Source organism: Vigna unguiculata, unplaced genomic scaffold, assembly GCF_004118075.2.
Source record: "Vigna unguiculata cultivar IT97K-499-35 unplaced genomic scaffold, ASM411807v1 contig_691, whole genome shotgun sequence".
Taxonomy (NCBI): Eukaryota; Viridiplantae; Streptophyta; class Magnoliopsida; order Fabales; family Fabaceae; genus Vigna; species Vigna unguiculata.
The window spans coordinates 69,744-86,717 of NW_021011417.1; the positions used below are offsets into that span (position 1 = coordinate 69,744).

General features: G+C 33.4%; 2 protein-coding genes across 2 annotated transcripts; both read left to right on the forward strand.

Moving 5' to 3' along the window:
* Positions 1 to 8,251: 8,251 nt before the first annotated feature.
* Positions 8,252 to 10,608, forward strand: LOC114172721. The gene is made up of 4 exons (XM_028057050.1): positions 8,252 to 8,660; positions 8,717 to 9,163; positions 9,300 to 9,795; positions 9,858 to 10,608. Exons 1-4 carry the CDS (start codon positions 8,252 to 8,254, stop codon positions 10,606 to 10,608), a joined length of 2,103 nt encoding a protein of 700 aa, XP_027912851.1.
* Positions 10,609 to 14,190: 3,582 nt separating this feature from the next.
* LOC114172720 lies at positions 14,191 to 14,857 on the forward strand. The gene is made up of 4 exons (XM_028057049.1): positions 14,191 to 14,265; positions 14,380 to 14,461; positions 14,543 to 14,641; positions 14,724 to 14,857. The coding sequence occupies exons 1-4, from the start codon at positions 14,234 to 14,236 to the stop codon at positions 14,817 to 14,819; spliced, it is 309 nt and encodes a 102-aa protein (XP_027912850.1). The 5' UTR covers positions 14,191 to 14,233; the 3' UTR covers positions 14,820 to 14,857.
* Positions 14,858 to 16,974: the final 2,117 nt, after the last annotated feature.

The following is a 16,974-nucleotide window of genomic DNA, read 5'->3' on the forward strand; positions in this document are numbered from 1 at the left end:
TTTACAGAGTAATTACATACGTTTTGGTTAAGATATGTTCATGCTTAATGTATGTAGCTTGGCTGTCACGAATTTAAGGAGTGTGCATTACTTAATTGCATAATGAAGCTAGATTGTAATTTTCGCTTAGTGAATTATTATCTAGTGGATTGAGATAAGGCAGAGTTGGTGTTAATTTGGTGGCCTATGATAAGTGAAATTGCGTTTGAATCAAGGATATCAATACGGTTTTAATCACTGTAGCATTTAATTTAATCTGTTGATTAGCATTCTGAATCTGTCTGCCAAACCCCCCTTGTGTTATTGTTGTGTTCATCTGGAAATTTCGCTTTGAATGAAAATATTGGTCGTTGGGAGACGACTTGGTTCACTTTCATATACTGCATTTAATATGTTCTAATTTGGTGGGGTACGACCTCTATCAGTAGTTCTTGTTCTGAATCTTCGTCGAAAGGAGGCCTTTTTCCAGTAATGTAGTCAGTGGCGTGGATATTTCAAGAGTTGCATTTCAATTTGGTGTTCGATCAGTTGTTAGAAGGTAAGTAAAACATTCGAAAGTGATTTTAGTTTGTATCTTTGGTTGTCTTCATGGGTTGTGTTACTTAGATTTTTGTGGGTGAAAGGATTTTTTTTTCGTTTAGGGTTGATCTTAATTCCATCTTCTAGCTTTCTGTTTAGACGAAGGAAATGAGGTTACATGTTGTGGTTGTTGTTGTTGGTTATAAATGTGATATTGCTTGGTGACTGCATTTTCGTTTTGGGTGGAAGGTGAATATGTTAATGATTTGGTTTTTGGTTAAAGCGAAATGGCTGGGAAACAAAAAAGAAATTCTTCATCAGAAAATTTGGAGAAGGATGTGAGTAAAGGAAAGGCATCATGGAGTAGAAAGAAAGTATATGTGAGTGATGCCAAAGCTTTTGATAAGAAAAGAGGTAAGTTAAATAATGAATGAATTTATGCATTACATTTGGTATATTTGTGATATTGTTTACATTTGTGGTTATTGTAAGTTGAATTGTTTGGTTTTTTTTTTAGGTTCACATTGAGCATCGATGCCAAATGAAATACATTGTTCAAGCAAATGCACTACTGATAATACTCATCGTGCAATACTTGAATTTACACCTTTTTCTTCTTGCCTACGGCTAAAGAAGGAGTTGAACATCAACTGTGCGTTGCTAAGAGAGGTCTTGAGTCAATGGGTTCCCAACGAGGAATCCATCCAAATTAGGCAACAGTTGGTTAAATTAAATTTTCAGATGTGAGTATATGTTTGGGGTTGAGTGCAGCAGGCAATGATGTTATTTTTGACAGTGACTTGTTCGGGGAAGTCGATTGCTTTTTCGTTCTAAGGATATAAAGATCATTCACATAATTGAAAGGATGCGTGTGGAGAGTGTTTGCCGACTTTATGGGCTTGTATGTCTTGTTGTTTTGTTTTTCCCTAGGACTTCTAGGACTCTGACAAACCTGCCTTTTAGGTTATTAGATAACCTAGATAACATGAGGAAGTATCGGTAGGCCAATTATGTTCACAATTTCATCATTGCTTCTTTGAATCGATCATCCATAGTGTATAGAGAGAAGGAAAATGAGCACACTATATTTGTGTCCGGTTCAGTCATTGTGGTTCAGGTACATGTTTTTTCAATTGTAATAATTACAATATGTCTTAGTTTTTTGACATGTATTAATAATGTGAAATTTGTTGAAGGTATGGGCTTGTCAGAGGCTTTCTTTGGGAGATATAATTGGTACAGTTATGTTCCCTAGATATTTGTCTTAGCCGTTGCTGAGAATGCAGGAGAAAGAATCATGAAGTGTTTTGAACGCAATCAGGTGCATTATGTTGTATATATTTTTGTGCATTTAATTGAAATACCGTGTATAATTGCCAACCTATATGTATTGATTTGCTAAGTATTTGTGTATTGCTAAGTATGCATTGTATAACTACGAAGCCATTGTTATTGATTTTCAAATTAGGTAATCTAGAAAACTATGATGGTGGTAGTTCATAAATTGGAAGTTTGGGTTTATCATTTCATTATTTGGCACTTAGCATAATTTGGCATTGGATTAGTGGAATATATTGAGTGCATTTAGAAAATGAAGTATTTGGTTATATAGTATTACATATTTGCGAACCCATGTAATATTATTTGCACATATGCCTTTAATTGTAATTTGATAAGAGCAGGTTTAATTTGCCTTCAATGTATTTAACTACAAACCCCTGTGTTTGGAAATGCAAATCCATGATATGTGATATGAACAACTGTATTTTTTGTTTTTGTTTCCTAATAACTTTTACTTGGGATTTGGAACCAAACTCTGTGTTGGTGTAGGTTCAAATGGATTAGGAATTAACCCAGGAGGAAATGAACCTTCCTATCTTGGTTGATGAGGCACGTCCAATGGAAAAAAAAAGAAAACATAATTGCTGGACAAGTTGAATGCTAATGCAAAATTGCTACTGAAATTGAAACAAGAATTGGAGAAGATGAAAATAAATTTTCACAACAAGGTTGGAGTAGACGGTTGATGAGGACCATAGTGCTGCTTGTGATGTAGTTCAGGTCAATGGTGGAAGAGATAATGATCAAGAAATTAATGTTAGGAGGGCCACATTGAGTTTGACAACACTGGTGGTCCAAAACCCCTAACAATTGGTGAATGAGCGCCAATTGATAGTGAGTAGATGTTGCCTGCTGCAACCAATGCAATTGCTGAAGTTGTTGAAATTTGTGGAGCATCAACATTGCATAATGACGACATTGGTGCAACAGCTGTGTCTATAAGTGCTGAAGGTGATGGAACTCCTGAAGCACAAAATTTAGGCATTGAGGAGACAACTGGTGGTCTAGGGACAAGTGTTCAAGCTGTCACCATTGGTGGACATGCAACTAGTGTTAGAGCCTCAATCAGTGTTGTAGGTGCAACTAGTGTTGGGCTTGCCAGAACTACTGCAACAGGCATCAATGGCAAAGATGGCAGATCTGCTGAAGCAGCCTTGAGCGCTAAACCTCGAATTACCCCTAAAGCTACCCAAACTACTGAAGAAGAAGAAATTTACAAAGAGCATAAGGTCGGTGATGATGCCACTTTAAGTGACGATTTTGCGATAATTGTTGAGGCACTAGCCTTTGTTTCCCAGTAGTTAGGCACTAGCCTTTATTTCCCAGCAGTTAGGCGATCTTGAAATGATCATTTCAACATTTTGTATTTTAGTAGGAAGGTTGTAACACATGAATTTTGGTGCATATTTTCATCAAAAAGCCCATGCATCCCTTTCTGAAGTTACAGATGCCATCTTGAAGGAAGAAAAGGTAATGGACAGTGAAGTAGGTGATGACAACCTGATCGCCTAGCCATTGTTCCTTACACTACGCCAAAATTAGGAATAGATAGCGCTATTTAGATAACGCTTATTTAATTAAACGCTATGTATTAAAACACATGCTAAAAGACAGCGTTTTATTAAACAAATGCTATAAAAAGCGTTATACATAGACAACGCTTGATTAGAAAAAATGCTATCTATGTTTGTTTTATACTTTTAAAAATAATAATATTTTAATATAAACTGATAGAAAGCGTTTACAAAGTTAAGCGCTATTTATGTTACGTTAATATATAGCTTTTAAGCAAAAAAGCGCTATTTATTTTAGCATCTAAATGATACGGTTTCATTTATATGTTTAAAACTAAATAAATTATTTTAAATAGATGAAATAGATAGCGTTTTATAATCAATGGAAAGCGTTTATGCAAAAGAGCGTCATCTATGTATCATAAAAAAATTCTCTCGCGCCATCCAATCTTTCCCATTGTGTTTTCTTTTCATCTAACCCTCACGCGAAAACAGAAAATCCTCGTCTCCCACCAGTAGAAGCGGCTATCGTCTGCAGCCACAGTAGAAGCAGGCGCGTCTCCAACCAGAGCAACAACGTTCGCATCCTCCAAGCACAACAACATTGATATTTAGAGTGGGCACTATTGATTAAGGTTTTGGAAATTCGTTCTTCTTCTCCATCAATTTTTCCAGCAACGAACCAGTTCTCTTAGCAACCATTGCACGGTCCTTCATTGAGTACAAATTCTCTTCCTTTCTCCTCGATTTTTTGTATCTTTGTTCATTCTTTGTATTGTTTTTATCTATCTTTGCCATCAATGTGAATATATATGCACTAATCATCGATTCTGTAAACCCTCATGTAAATGATCTACTGTTCTTCTTATACCTTGACCGGAGATGTAAATACTAAACTCCAAATACTATTTTTAAATGTACGGGGTTGTGGTTGTGCGTGAGTGAGCGACAGAGAAGAAATTAAATGGAAGTCACGAGGGAATTGATTTCTGATAAAAATTAATATTGAATTCACCTACCCCTACAAACTCTGCATTTCAATTTTAACCATTTGCTGGAAACCGTTTGCAATTCTACCAACTTGATTCATTTACATTCAAAAGATTGGCAACCATGGCAGGAGCATTACTATATCACAGTCTGCAAAAAATTGTTTGTAATTTAGGGCTTATTGGAAATGGTTGAGGTAACATTGTTTCTATTGTTTCTTTTTTTTCTCTGATGAATGGTAAATATTAATTAGGAAACAAAATTTGTATTATTTTATTTTGTTGATGATTATTAATGATACTACTTATTTTGAATTTTGTACACTGAAAATCTGATGCATTATGAATTCAAAGATATTAAGCATTATACCAAAATGCTGGTAGGAATGTGGTAAGGTCCATTACGCTGATTCTTTATTCCGCGAGGTTGGTGAAACGTTGTCATCGTCACAAGCATGGCGGTGATCGTTCGAATTGTTTACCATTTATACAATATTCTAATCCTAGGCATTTCAACATGGATAATGACCACATGCACCAAAAGGGGTAGAGAAAGAAAAATTGAAGCAACTAATGTGGGTAGAGTGAAGTTGAAGTCAACAAATGTTACTTCTTAGTTCACCTGAAATCAGTGGTATTGATCCACTGCCATGTCTGCGTTACTGAAATCCACGATTCTCCCTATCATCATAATGCAGAGCAAGAGAAATCAGAAACTTCCCTTTTACTGATTTTGATTTTGGTGTGTTCTTATTTTCTGCAGTTTGAAATTTCATCACTACCTGGTATCCTTGAGAAAGTATCCCATATGCTATCTCCTTTGTTTCCTTCATCTGTAGCTCCCTCAAACTGTGACAGAAAACGTTTACCTTCTTTCTTAAACTGTCATTTCAATTAGAATTTGAAGTAAAAGTTTGTATTAAGGTTTAACATGAATTATGCAGATGAATGAAAATTAAAATGAAAAAGGTTTGTATAACTCGGTCTAAGTTTTGTGAGCTGAATAATAGAAGGAAACCTGAAATGCATACCTGGTGAGCTGAAGAAGCAATTCCAAATATAAACCCTTTTGGGAAATCTGCTCTGCTTATTGATTCTGCTTTCTCAATTGTTATGAGGACAAGAGTTAGAGAGAAAACAATAAGCCTCATGATGGTTGTTGATGTAAAATGAATCTTTGGTGGTTAGAGTCTAAAATGCGTTGGTTATATTTATATACATAAAAAATGTAGCTATCTTTGTTGTAAAGGTGAAGGTTGTGGCAGAAGAAGAAATAGACTAATTAAATAGAGTGGGTTTCTTGAGAAATCTTTTGTTCTTGGTATTCAACTTCTCTGAGGGACCATGCTCATGAATCAAACACAGATGAATTTTGATGGCATCATTGGCATGTAATATTTGATTAGCAAGAGATCTTTCTATGTTCTTCTTATCTGAAAATTGTGTTTTGTGTGTGTAGGGAGATGCAAAAGGGTGTCTTCGGATAATGTTGATGATGAGGAAACTTGAACCTAAGGGAATGGTGCAGTGTGCTTGAATAATAAGGTTACAGTTGCGGGGAAGAGATTATAACTTGTGTTGTTAGCTTAATGCCACACTCAATGTGCCTTTCCGCTTTTATACTTCTCCATTTCTTCAGTATGTTTATGTTATTCGGGTGAGTGGGTAAGTATTTCAACCAGAACATTGAATTAGGCCATAATTATCTTAATACATTTGCTTGTCGTCAAGTTCATCTTCTTTGTCTTTCTAATCCACTTTTCTCTTCACGCAATGATATAAATAATTCAATAGATGCAACATTTGATTTTGATGTGAATACTTCTGTTTAGAATCCATTAAATATAAACATGTAGGAAATGTTCCTTCATGCATTAATGTTGTCCTTTGAAAGTATTGACTAGTTTTCTCTGTAGTGATAACAAAGATTGGTGGAATGGTACTGATGCCCTTATGCAATTGTTGCAGGAAGAGCATTCATCTTTACTCCCTCGTGGTTGGGAATTAACCAAGCTCAGTAAGAGTACCAAAGTAGGTGAAACATTACCTTGCTAAAGAGTACCAATATTGGATCCAGCCAGAATGCTTTTTAAACAAGTAATTATATAATATGTGTTGATGATATTTAGAAATAGTGGATTCTATGCTATTTATGAAGTATGCTTTTTAAACAAGTAATTATATAATATGCGTTGATGATATTTAGAAATAGTGGATTCTATGCTATTTATGAAGTATGCTTTTTAAACAAATAATTATATAATATGCGTTGATGATATATATTTTTCATAAATAATGTGAGTATAATATATCATATCTATTTTTTTATTTTTGTATTAGATAAATACGAGTTTTTTCATCACTTTAATGTACATTATGATTGACATATTATATTGATCATTGTATGCGTTGATGATATATATTTTTTCATAAATAATGTGAGTATAATATATCATATCTATTTTTTATTTTTGTATTAGATAAATACGAGTTTTTTCATCACTTTAATGTACATTATGATTGATATATTATATTGATCATTGAAGTTGATATAACCTTATCTCATATATTTAAAAGTTTACGTTAAATTCAAAGTTCAATAAGTTTCTGAATAAAAAAATTGTGAGCCAATTACTGAACCTCCAATCTCACTTTCCAACATTGTTTATTTACATAAAAAAGTTTGGTTTTGTAGAAATAACACTATACGCCAAGTTTGGATGGGCCACTTGCCAGAACTTTCTTGTAATAATAAATAAATGTTTTTTTTTGTATTATATAGACAAATTATCTTTCATATCTTCTCCCCCGTTGACCCATAACTCACCACAATCCGGGGGCAGAGAAATATAAAATGAATTGAAAAATAAGAGAGTGAAAATATATAAAATGAATTGAAAAATAAGAGAGTAAAAATATATAAAATGAATTGAAAAATAAGAGAGTGAAAATATATAGAATTTCTCCCCCGTTGACCCATAACTTACCTTGTTAAGCTCTGTATCAAACAATATGGCTTCACATATGACCATCCCCTTCCTGATTTATAATTATTGGACCTGCATCACCTTGCCTTCGGATATAGGTAGAAACCAGTCAATGAAATAAATCTTCCCATCTAAATTGTATTTTCATTCTCATTAACAGGATCTTAGAAAGTAGAACTCTTTATTGTCATTTCTTCGCACTGTAGCACTAGATGTACTTATGCAGAAAAAACTTTGTTGCATATACATATATATCTATCCTTGTTTAAGTCTACTACTTCAAAATTTATATTAGTCCTACCCAATTTCCTTAACATTAATTTACCTCTTTCTATTTTCCTTAATTCTCACAGTCACAACAATGTGCATGAAATATATATAAAAAAGCATTTAAAATATGGGGATACAAATACAAATGATGGACTTGTTTGTGTGTACACAAACAAATACTGTTATTGTTTATTTCTTGTCTATTTGACTTCAATCAACTTATTTCTATTGTTTCTTTTTTTTCTCTGAATGAAACACAACAGAGTTAGGTTATTCTTAATGAATGACGTGGAGTTGCTATCTGGGAATCATAAGATCAACTAACTAACTGGGTACAGAAACAAGCACCTCAAATGGCTTATCTAGAACTTCTGGCATGCTAAAATTGGATGGTGGATTATCATTAATAAGCCCATGTAATTGGTTGAGGTAACATGAATATTATTTTATAGTTTCTTATTGGAAATGGTGTTAGTTTGAAGAATATATGTATGCATGTGAATTTTCCTTAGCTTTATGTTTTAGAAATTAAAATTATTAGATTAGGAATAAGAATCTTATTATTATTATATTGTATCTTGACTTCTATATAGCTAATATTATAGTAACTACATGATAGCTCAAAGAAAATATGGATCGGAAATGGATGTTTGCTAGTCGATTATCAAAAGAATATGAAGATGGGGTGAAAGAGTTTCGTAGATTTGCAGTTGAGCATGCAAAAAACCCTAGTAGAATTATTTGTCCTTGCTTGAAGTGTTGTCATTCAAGGGTAGTGAACGCAGATGAGTTAGAAGCACATTTAGTATGCAACGGAATTGATAAAAGTTATTCATGTTGGACCAAACATGGTGAAAATCAAAAAAATGATATAGCACATAATGGGCATGATAGCACAAGTTATGCACCACAAGAGACTGACACAACATATGACTTTGACCAAGTTGAGGAGATTGCAAACATTATTGAAGAGGATATGCGAGATTGTCCTCAAATGTTTGACAGGTTGACAATGGATGCAAAAACACCATTGTATAATGGTTGTACTAGTTTCACAAGACTATCAGCGTGTTAAAATTATTCAATTTGAAAGCAGGAAATGGATGGTCTGATAAGAGCTTTACTGAATTACTATCACTTTTGAAAGATATGCTACCACAAGATAATGTACTTCCTTGTCGAATGTATGAGGCTAAAAAAATGTTAAGCTCTATTGGTATGAGCTACGAGAAGATTCATGCTTGTCCAAATGATTGCATTCTTTTTCGAAATGAATATGCACCATTGGATAAATGTCCTAAATGTAGAGCATTACGTTACAAGAAAAATTCAGCACCGATGAAAGTGGTATGGTATTTTCCTATAATACCAAGATTTAGGCGCATGTATCATAATGCACAAGATGCAAAGAGCTTAAGATGGCATGCAGATGAAAGGATATGTGATGGAAAGCTTCGACACCCTGCTGATTCTCCTCAATGGGCAAAAGTTGACCATGATTACCCAATTTTGGAAAAGAACCAAGAAACCTACGTCTTGCTTTGTCTACTGATGGAATAAATCGCATGGTATGCAAAGCAACTCGCACAGCACGTGGCCTGTGGTTATGATTATATATAACCTACCTCCATGGCTATGCATGAAAAGGAAGTTCATGATGTTGTCCATGTTAATTCCAGGTCCAAAACAACCCGGGAATGACATAGACATATACTTGGCACCTTTGATTGAAGACTTGAAGGATATGTGGAACGAAGGTGTAGTGGTGTATGATGGCTATATGGAAGAAAGTTTCCAGCTAAGAGCAATGTTGTTTGGCACAATTAATGATTTTCCAGCATACGGTAATCTATCTGGATATAGTATCAAAGGGAAGTGTGCATGCCCTATATGTGAAGATAATACAGATTGGGTGCGATTGGAACATGGTAAGAAAAATGTTTTTCTTGGTCATCGCAGATTCTTACCTTCAAAACATCGTTATCGAGGGTGGAGAAAAGCGTTTAATGGAAGAATAGAAGAACGTAGACCTCCAGAATTGTTGTTTGGTGATAAAGTTTTTCATAAAGTAAAGAATATAAACAACAAATTTGGTAAAACTTTTGCAGCAGATCTAGTCACATTTGGGTGGAAGAAAAAGTCAATCTTTTTTGAGTTGCCATATTGGAAATCCTTGTATGTTAGACATTTCCTTGATGTTATGCATATTGAGAAAAATGTATTTGATAGTGTGATAGGTACATTGTTGAATGTCCTGGAAAGTCTAAGGATGGCATCAATGCAAGGTTGGACCTACTTGATATGGGAATTAGAACAGAATTAGCACCAATAAAGAAAGGTAAACGTCAATATCTACCACCAGCAGCTTATACTCTATCTAGAAAGGAGAAATTTGTGTTTTGTAAGTTTTTGCAAGGAGTTAAAGTTCCAGAGGGTTACTCATCAAACATCAGAAACCTAGTATCTATGAAAGATCTAAAACTAAAAGGGTTGAAGTCTCATGACTGTCATATTCTCATGGAGCATTTGCTACCGATAGGCATACGTTCCATTTTACCTAAAAAGGTAAGATGGACCATAACTAAACTATGTTATTTCTTTAGAGCCATTTGTAGCAAAGTGATTGACACTGGAAAATTGCAAGCACTAGAAAGAGAAATTATTGTAACTTTGTGTGAGCTTGAAATGTTTTTCCCACCTTCTTTCTTTGACATAATGGTTCATCTTACCATTCATTTAGTTAAAGAGACACAATATTGTGGGCCAGCATATATGAGATGGATGTACCCAATGGAGCGTTATATGAAGATATTGAAGGGTTATGTGAAAAATCGAAGTCGACCAGAAGGATGTATAGTGGAACGATATATACTTGAAGAAGCTATTGAGTTCTGTACTGATTACCTCTCTAATGTTGACTCAATAGGACTTCCAAAGTCTCGACACTTAGCAAGAACCTCAGAGAGGGGATTACTGGAAAGACTATAATGACCATATCGAGGAAAGATTGGGAACAAGCTCAACTGTATATTCTACACAATGACGAAGAAGTTGAACCATATATTGAGAGACACAAAGCCATGCTAAAAAGATTAAATCCAACTAGGACTGACAGTTGGATAAGTAGAGAACACAATGCAACTTTTATACAATGGCTAAAAAGCCACATTTATGCAGAGTTAAATGTGAACTCCTCTAATATTTCTGACAGATTGAGATGGTTAGCAACTGGTCCAACTTTTCAAGTCTTCTCTTACAGTGCTTATATGATTAATGGGTATACATTTTGTACTAAAGAACGAGATAATCAAAGCACTATGCAAAATAGTGGTGTCACTTTGGTGGCTGAATCTATGCATATCTCAAGTGCTAAGGATAGAAGTCCTATATATGCAAATATGTCGTATTTTGGGGTAATTGAACACATATGGGAGTTGGATTACAAAACATTTCAAATTCCCATATTTGGTTGCAAGTGGGTTGATAACAATAACGGAGTTCGACAAGATGAGGCAGGGTTTATGCTTGTGAATTTTAATAAAGTGGGGTACAAGGATGAGCCATTTATTTTAGCATCACAAGCGCAACAAATATTTTATGTCACTGATCCTGTAGATGTCAATTGGTCAATTGTTTTATTATCCAATAAAATAAATGAGCATCACAATGAAGATATAGAGGACGAAAATACAAATATTGAGGATGATCCTTTATATGACATATCATATGATGATGATCCAATAACAGATGATATCTTGTATAGGAGAGATGACCATGAGGAAGGGATTTGGATAAATCCATCATTTTGTATCAATAAGAAACCTAATCATTTAAAGTTGACTACAAAAAAGAAAAGGTTGGTTTACACGTGTTTTTTTCTTTCGTATGTTACATTTATAACTTTATATTTTTATGTCTTTCCCTTTTTACCGATGCTAACCTTTTTTTTAATCTCTTTTGTTATAGGTAAATGACATCTCATAGTGAAGATAATAATCTTCCTCTTGAGGAAGCAAAATGGAAGAAAGGTGTTGTGATTATGAAGAAAATTATTCGAGCTAGAAGTGAAGGAAGAAAATTAGATGTAATGTATCTATTTGATCCTTTAATATCTTTTACTTTCCAGAAAAATAATATGTGCTTATTCATGATATTAGGTTTCATGGAATGCAAGAGGTCAACCAATTGAACCTGGTGGCACAAACTTCATTAGTTATCTTGGATCCATTGTCCGTTCTAATGTTCCTATAACATGTGATAATTGGAAAGACTTGGCTTTGAGTTCCTATAAGGACATTATTTGGAATGATATACAAGTAAAATATATTATCCTTACTTATTTTAAAGTATGTGTTATGGTTGCCCAAACTTCTTTATGCTAATTTTTTTTCTTTTACAGTTAACTTTTAATGTTGATACATGTCGTAAGAATTATGTATTAAAGGAGGCAGGTAAGTTGCTTAGGACTTTTAGAACTAACTTGGCCAACACTTATCTAAAGGATGAGAATGGAAATTACATAGAGAATCCTCCTACTGAGCCTCTGAGAAGTATGCATCAATGATTAGTGAGGATGTTTGGAAAGACTTTGTTGCAAAACGTATGGATACAAGTTTCCAGGTAATCTATAATATCCAAATGCAATGTATTTATCCTTTGATTCATGTAGATAAGATTACATTTACAATCTTTCTATATAGGAAAAGAGCTTAAAAAATAAGGAAAGAGCATCACACTCTAAGTACCCTTATAGAGGTTCACGTAAGGGGTATGCACGCATAGAACAAGAAATGGTAAGTCAATATATCAATAAATAAACAATACACAACTTGCTTATATGATTTGTAACTAGGTTGATTATATTTCCCAAAACTTAGATAAAGGAATTGGGATCAAATGTTAGTAATATTCCCCGTCAAGAATTATGGAAGCATGCTCGTGTGAATAAGGCTGGGGAAATTGAAAATGAAGATGTTCAGCAAGTTTGGAACAAATGTGTAAGTAATATCTTTTCATATAATATTTGTCTGTGTTTGATATGAGAATAAGTGTGATATGTTTGATTATTGTTTATTGTAGGTAATATTGTCACAAACTATACAGTCAGAAGAGATGAGTAATGCTCGCTCAGACATTCTTGCTCAAGCATTATGTGTCCCAGAGTATCCAGGTCGTGTTAGAGCAACAGGATTTGGAGTCAGTCACAAAGATTATTTTCCGCCCAAAAAGCGTTATACACAACAAGACCATGATGCATTGACTACTCAAATGAAAGACATGGCTGAAAGAATGGCACGGATGGAGAATGAGATTAATTCACTTCGAAAGAAGGACACATCTAATAACATAGAAGAACCTGATATTGGTGTCAATAGTGGCCAAGGGAGTTGCACAATTTCATCAAATAGTTTTCCCGAGGTAACTAACTTTTCTACATTAGCGTAACTTGCTTACGTTAAATTTGTAATAGCTCTCTACATTTGGTCACTTTAAACATTATATCTTATAGTTATATTTTATAATGTAGGGGGTCTCAAGTTGTAAATTGTTTGTATCATCACCATTACTTTGCTTGGTTACCCATGGGAAATTGCATAATGTTAAAGGTGATACACTACATGGTAGATCTCTACCTAATGGTCATGTTAAAGTTAGTGTAGATATTGCTGTGGAGCCAAATGTATCCTTGCCTATACCTAATGCTGATGACGAGATAATGACAATAGGACAAGCAATAGGTACATTTGTGGCATGGCCAATCAATCTTTTACAGGTTGTTGATGCGGTATGCTTGTCAAACCTTATTAATTCATAATTATTTATGAAAATATTTATCTATCACCTAATTTTGTTTAATTGATGATGTTTTAGGATTCCACTCTATCTAAAAAGAAAAAGATTAATAATACGAATGAATCTGTCGCACCTAAAAGAAAATGTCAAGGAAAAATGACTGTTCAACATATTCCTCGTAAAGTGATTCATCCCAATCTTCCTCAATGGTGCAACTACCTCTTTCATATATGAAATTAAAGCCTACAGAGTCACTTTCCCCAATAGAAATAGAGAAAGACATATTTGGTTTTGATGAACATAAAGAAATCATTAATGCAGAAATTATTGGAGAAATTATTGACTATGCATGGCTTGGTGCAACTACAATTTCTATATATATCGGGTACAATATACTACTTTTTTATAATTGACTTTAATCTTTGGTGAGTAGCTTTTATGATTTTACTAACTTTTAATTCTTATATCTTTCTTTTGTAAGGTACCTATATCAAAATTTCATTAAGCCAAATCATAAGGGGTTCTTCTTTTTATCACCCCAAATAACAACACATGAACTACCAATGAAAGAGAGAATGCAAAAAATAGTGAGTATATTTCTTGACAATGGGGTGATTAATAAGTTTGTTCTTGCTCCTATCAATACAGGGTAATACTTTTTTTCCTAACTTTATCAATAATGTATTATTTTCAAAGTTAGATGCACAAAATCTAATTTTGTTGATGCATTTTCAATTTTAGCCAACATTGGGTCTTGCTCGGAATCAATCTTAAAATGGAGATAATTTATTATCTTGACCCATTGGCGAAAGACATTAATATGAGGCAAGATTTGAAGAAGTTGTTTGACATGTAAGAATCTTCTTAATGTGATTCACATATATATATATATATATATATATATATGTATACTTTTTGTATATATATTTTTTTACTTATGTATGCTTCATTTTTATTATTAACAAGGGTTATACAAACCTACCGAGCTCAAAGAGGGTCTATGGTTTCAAAGTCTAAGTTAAGCAATATCAAATGGACACCAATTAAGGTAGATTACAATTGTGCATTTGAAGATCAAATGATGTTGTTTTATTTGAAGGTTAATACCAATTGTATTGATGTTTTCTAGTGTCCAAAACAATCCAACGGCCATGATTGTGGGTATTACATTTGTCGATATATGAAGGAAATTGTCACATATTGTGAAGGAGGGACAATTCCAATAGATGTAAGTTATCTTAATTATATGTATTATTCATTTGTAGTAGGATTTTGATTGACTAATTTTGTTTTATTTTTCTTTGTTGTAGTATTTTCCTAGTTGCAGATGTCAACAATATTCTGACAATCAAATCATTGAAGTCAGGGAAGATTGGTGTTTTTATCTCATTAGTAAATGTTTATAGGTTAGTTGTATAATTCCTTATATAACAAAATAGGGAAGGTTAGGAATAATGTTTTGTCTAAAGTGTTTTGGCCCCACAGTCTAGCAAATATGGAACATGATGGATGAGTACTACAAATATTAGTTTTTTTTGCTAATTTCTTTCATGTAATATTATACTTTTTTAAAAATATATAAACATCATTAAGTTTTTTTGTGTAACTATGTAAGAATTTCAATGCCCTTTCATTTCAGTTTTGCTTGATTTCATTCGAAGTCTTTATACATGCATGTGAGTCGAAGAATAGAATGAATAAAAAATTAAATAAATTATAATAAACAATAATCAAACCAATACACATCGCTTGTTTTAAAAAATGTTATCTATTGATGAATTGAAAAAGTGTTATCCATTAATGAAAAATAGACAATGTTTATTTGAACAAGCGCTATCTACTAATGAATTGAAAAAGCGCTACCTATTTCTCATAGACAGCGCTTATTCAGTCAAGTGTTGTCTATGAGAGCTTTTATAGACATTATTCAGTCAAGTGTTGTGTATGAGAGCTTTGATAGACAGCGCTTATTCAGTCAAGTGTTGTCTATGAGAGCTTTGATAGACAACATTTTCTAAAGAAAGTGCTATCTATTAAAAAATATATAGATACCGCTTGTTTAGATAAGCGCTATCTATCAAGTGTCATTAGACAGCGCTTGTAAAAAAGCGCTGTCTATTAATAGATACCGCTCCAATAGATAGCGCCTAAAAAGTGCTATCTATTAAGAAAAAAAACGCTGTCTATTGCCAAATTTGGCGTAGTGTTACGTCAAACTAAATAATCCTCCTACTGAAGTAGTTGGTCCTTACATGGAGAAGTTATTTTTGTACCAAGTTATAACTTCAAAAGTGAAAAGGTAATGGGAATTGTCTTTTTTCATTATTGTCGGTGTTATTTTGATGACTTTAATATCATCTTTTTCACATGAAAGATGTGTATTTGTTGAGATAAATGAGCAGATACTGACCAGTAGTGAAACATGTACTGCTTTATTTATAAACAATTTTAATTTGTTTGCCAAAGTTAATTGTATTCATATTTTATGCATGATAAGGTCATTCGTGATTGTTCAAAGCGGAAGGTTAACAAATGCGTTTGGTCTTTAACAAACTACAATGAGTTATTTGTGCATAGACTTCTTTCTATAAATGATGTCTTCACGACAAAATTTGTTAGTATTGTCAATGTTGTCTGTTGTGGCTATAGTCAGTTTATGTGTTTCAATTATTTTACTTAACTTGTTTCAGTTAATGGCATATGTGCTTCATGATAACCATTAGTGGTGTTATGCCCTTAATTGGGAAACAAGAAAATTGTATGTTCTTGACTCCCTAGGACACAATGTCCTAGGAGAAAACAAATTGATAATCATATTAGAAGTAGTGTGATGTTCTTTAATATGCAGAAATGATTTTTTATTTCTTTTGGCTATAAAGTAATATGACATGTTACTTGGTTTGTTTAAAGGCCCATAATTTGGAGCATTTGTTTTCTATGCTATGTCTCCCCTATCCAAAGAGAAACCAAGTTTCGAATTAATCATTGAAGACTTGCCACAACAACCTAACTTGTAAGCTTTTGTCGGTGTCAATTGAAAGTAGTAAGGCATGTAAGACATGATGACTATTGTCATATTTCATTTCATTAAATTTGGTTTTGATGTACAATTTGACTATGGTATTAGGGTACTTAAATATCTGGAGCATTAGGAAACTGACAAAAAGTACAATGGCAAAAGTATGCTTGTTTATAGTGGCATAAGTACATTTTGCAAAGAGGAAACTAATGATTTGATTTAATCATGTCATAAGTAATTTTGTCATCAATGCTAATGTAGGTCAATTGCTCATCATCACTGATATCCTCTATTGTCTCTAGAAGGATTTCATCTAGGTGCTCCCCATTTGCATCCACATTCTTTTCCAGATTTGTTTGAACATTCATGTGTACATCACTGTCTACAAGTACTTGTTCATTGGGGTTCAAATTGGCTTGAACACAGTCTTGGGTTTGTTCCTTTTGTCCCTCCATAGTATGTCAAGGTTGTACCTCTTCAATTTTTGGACTACTGATGTCATGGTTGACGACCTATGCATTTCATGATAACTTATCACATTA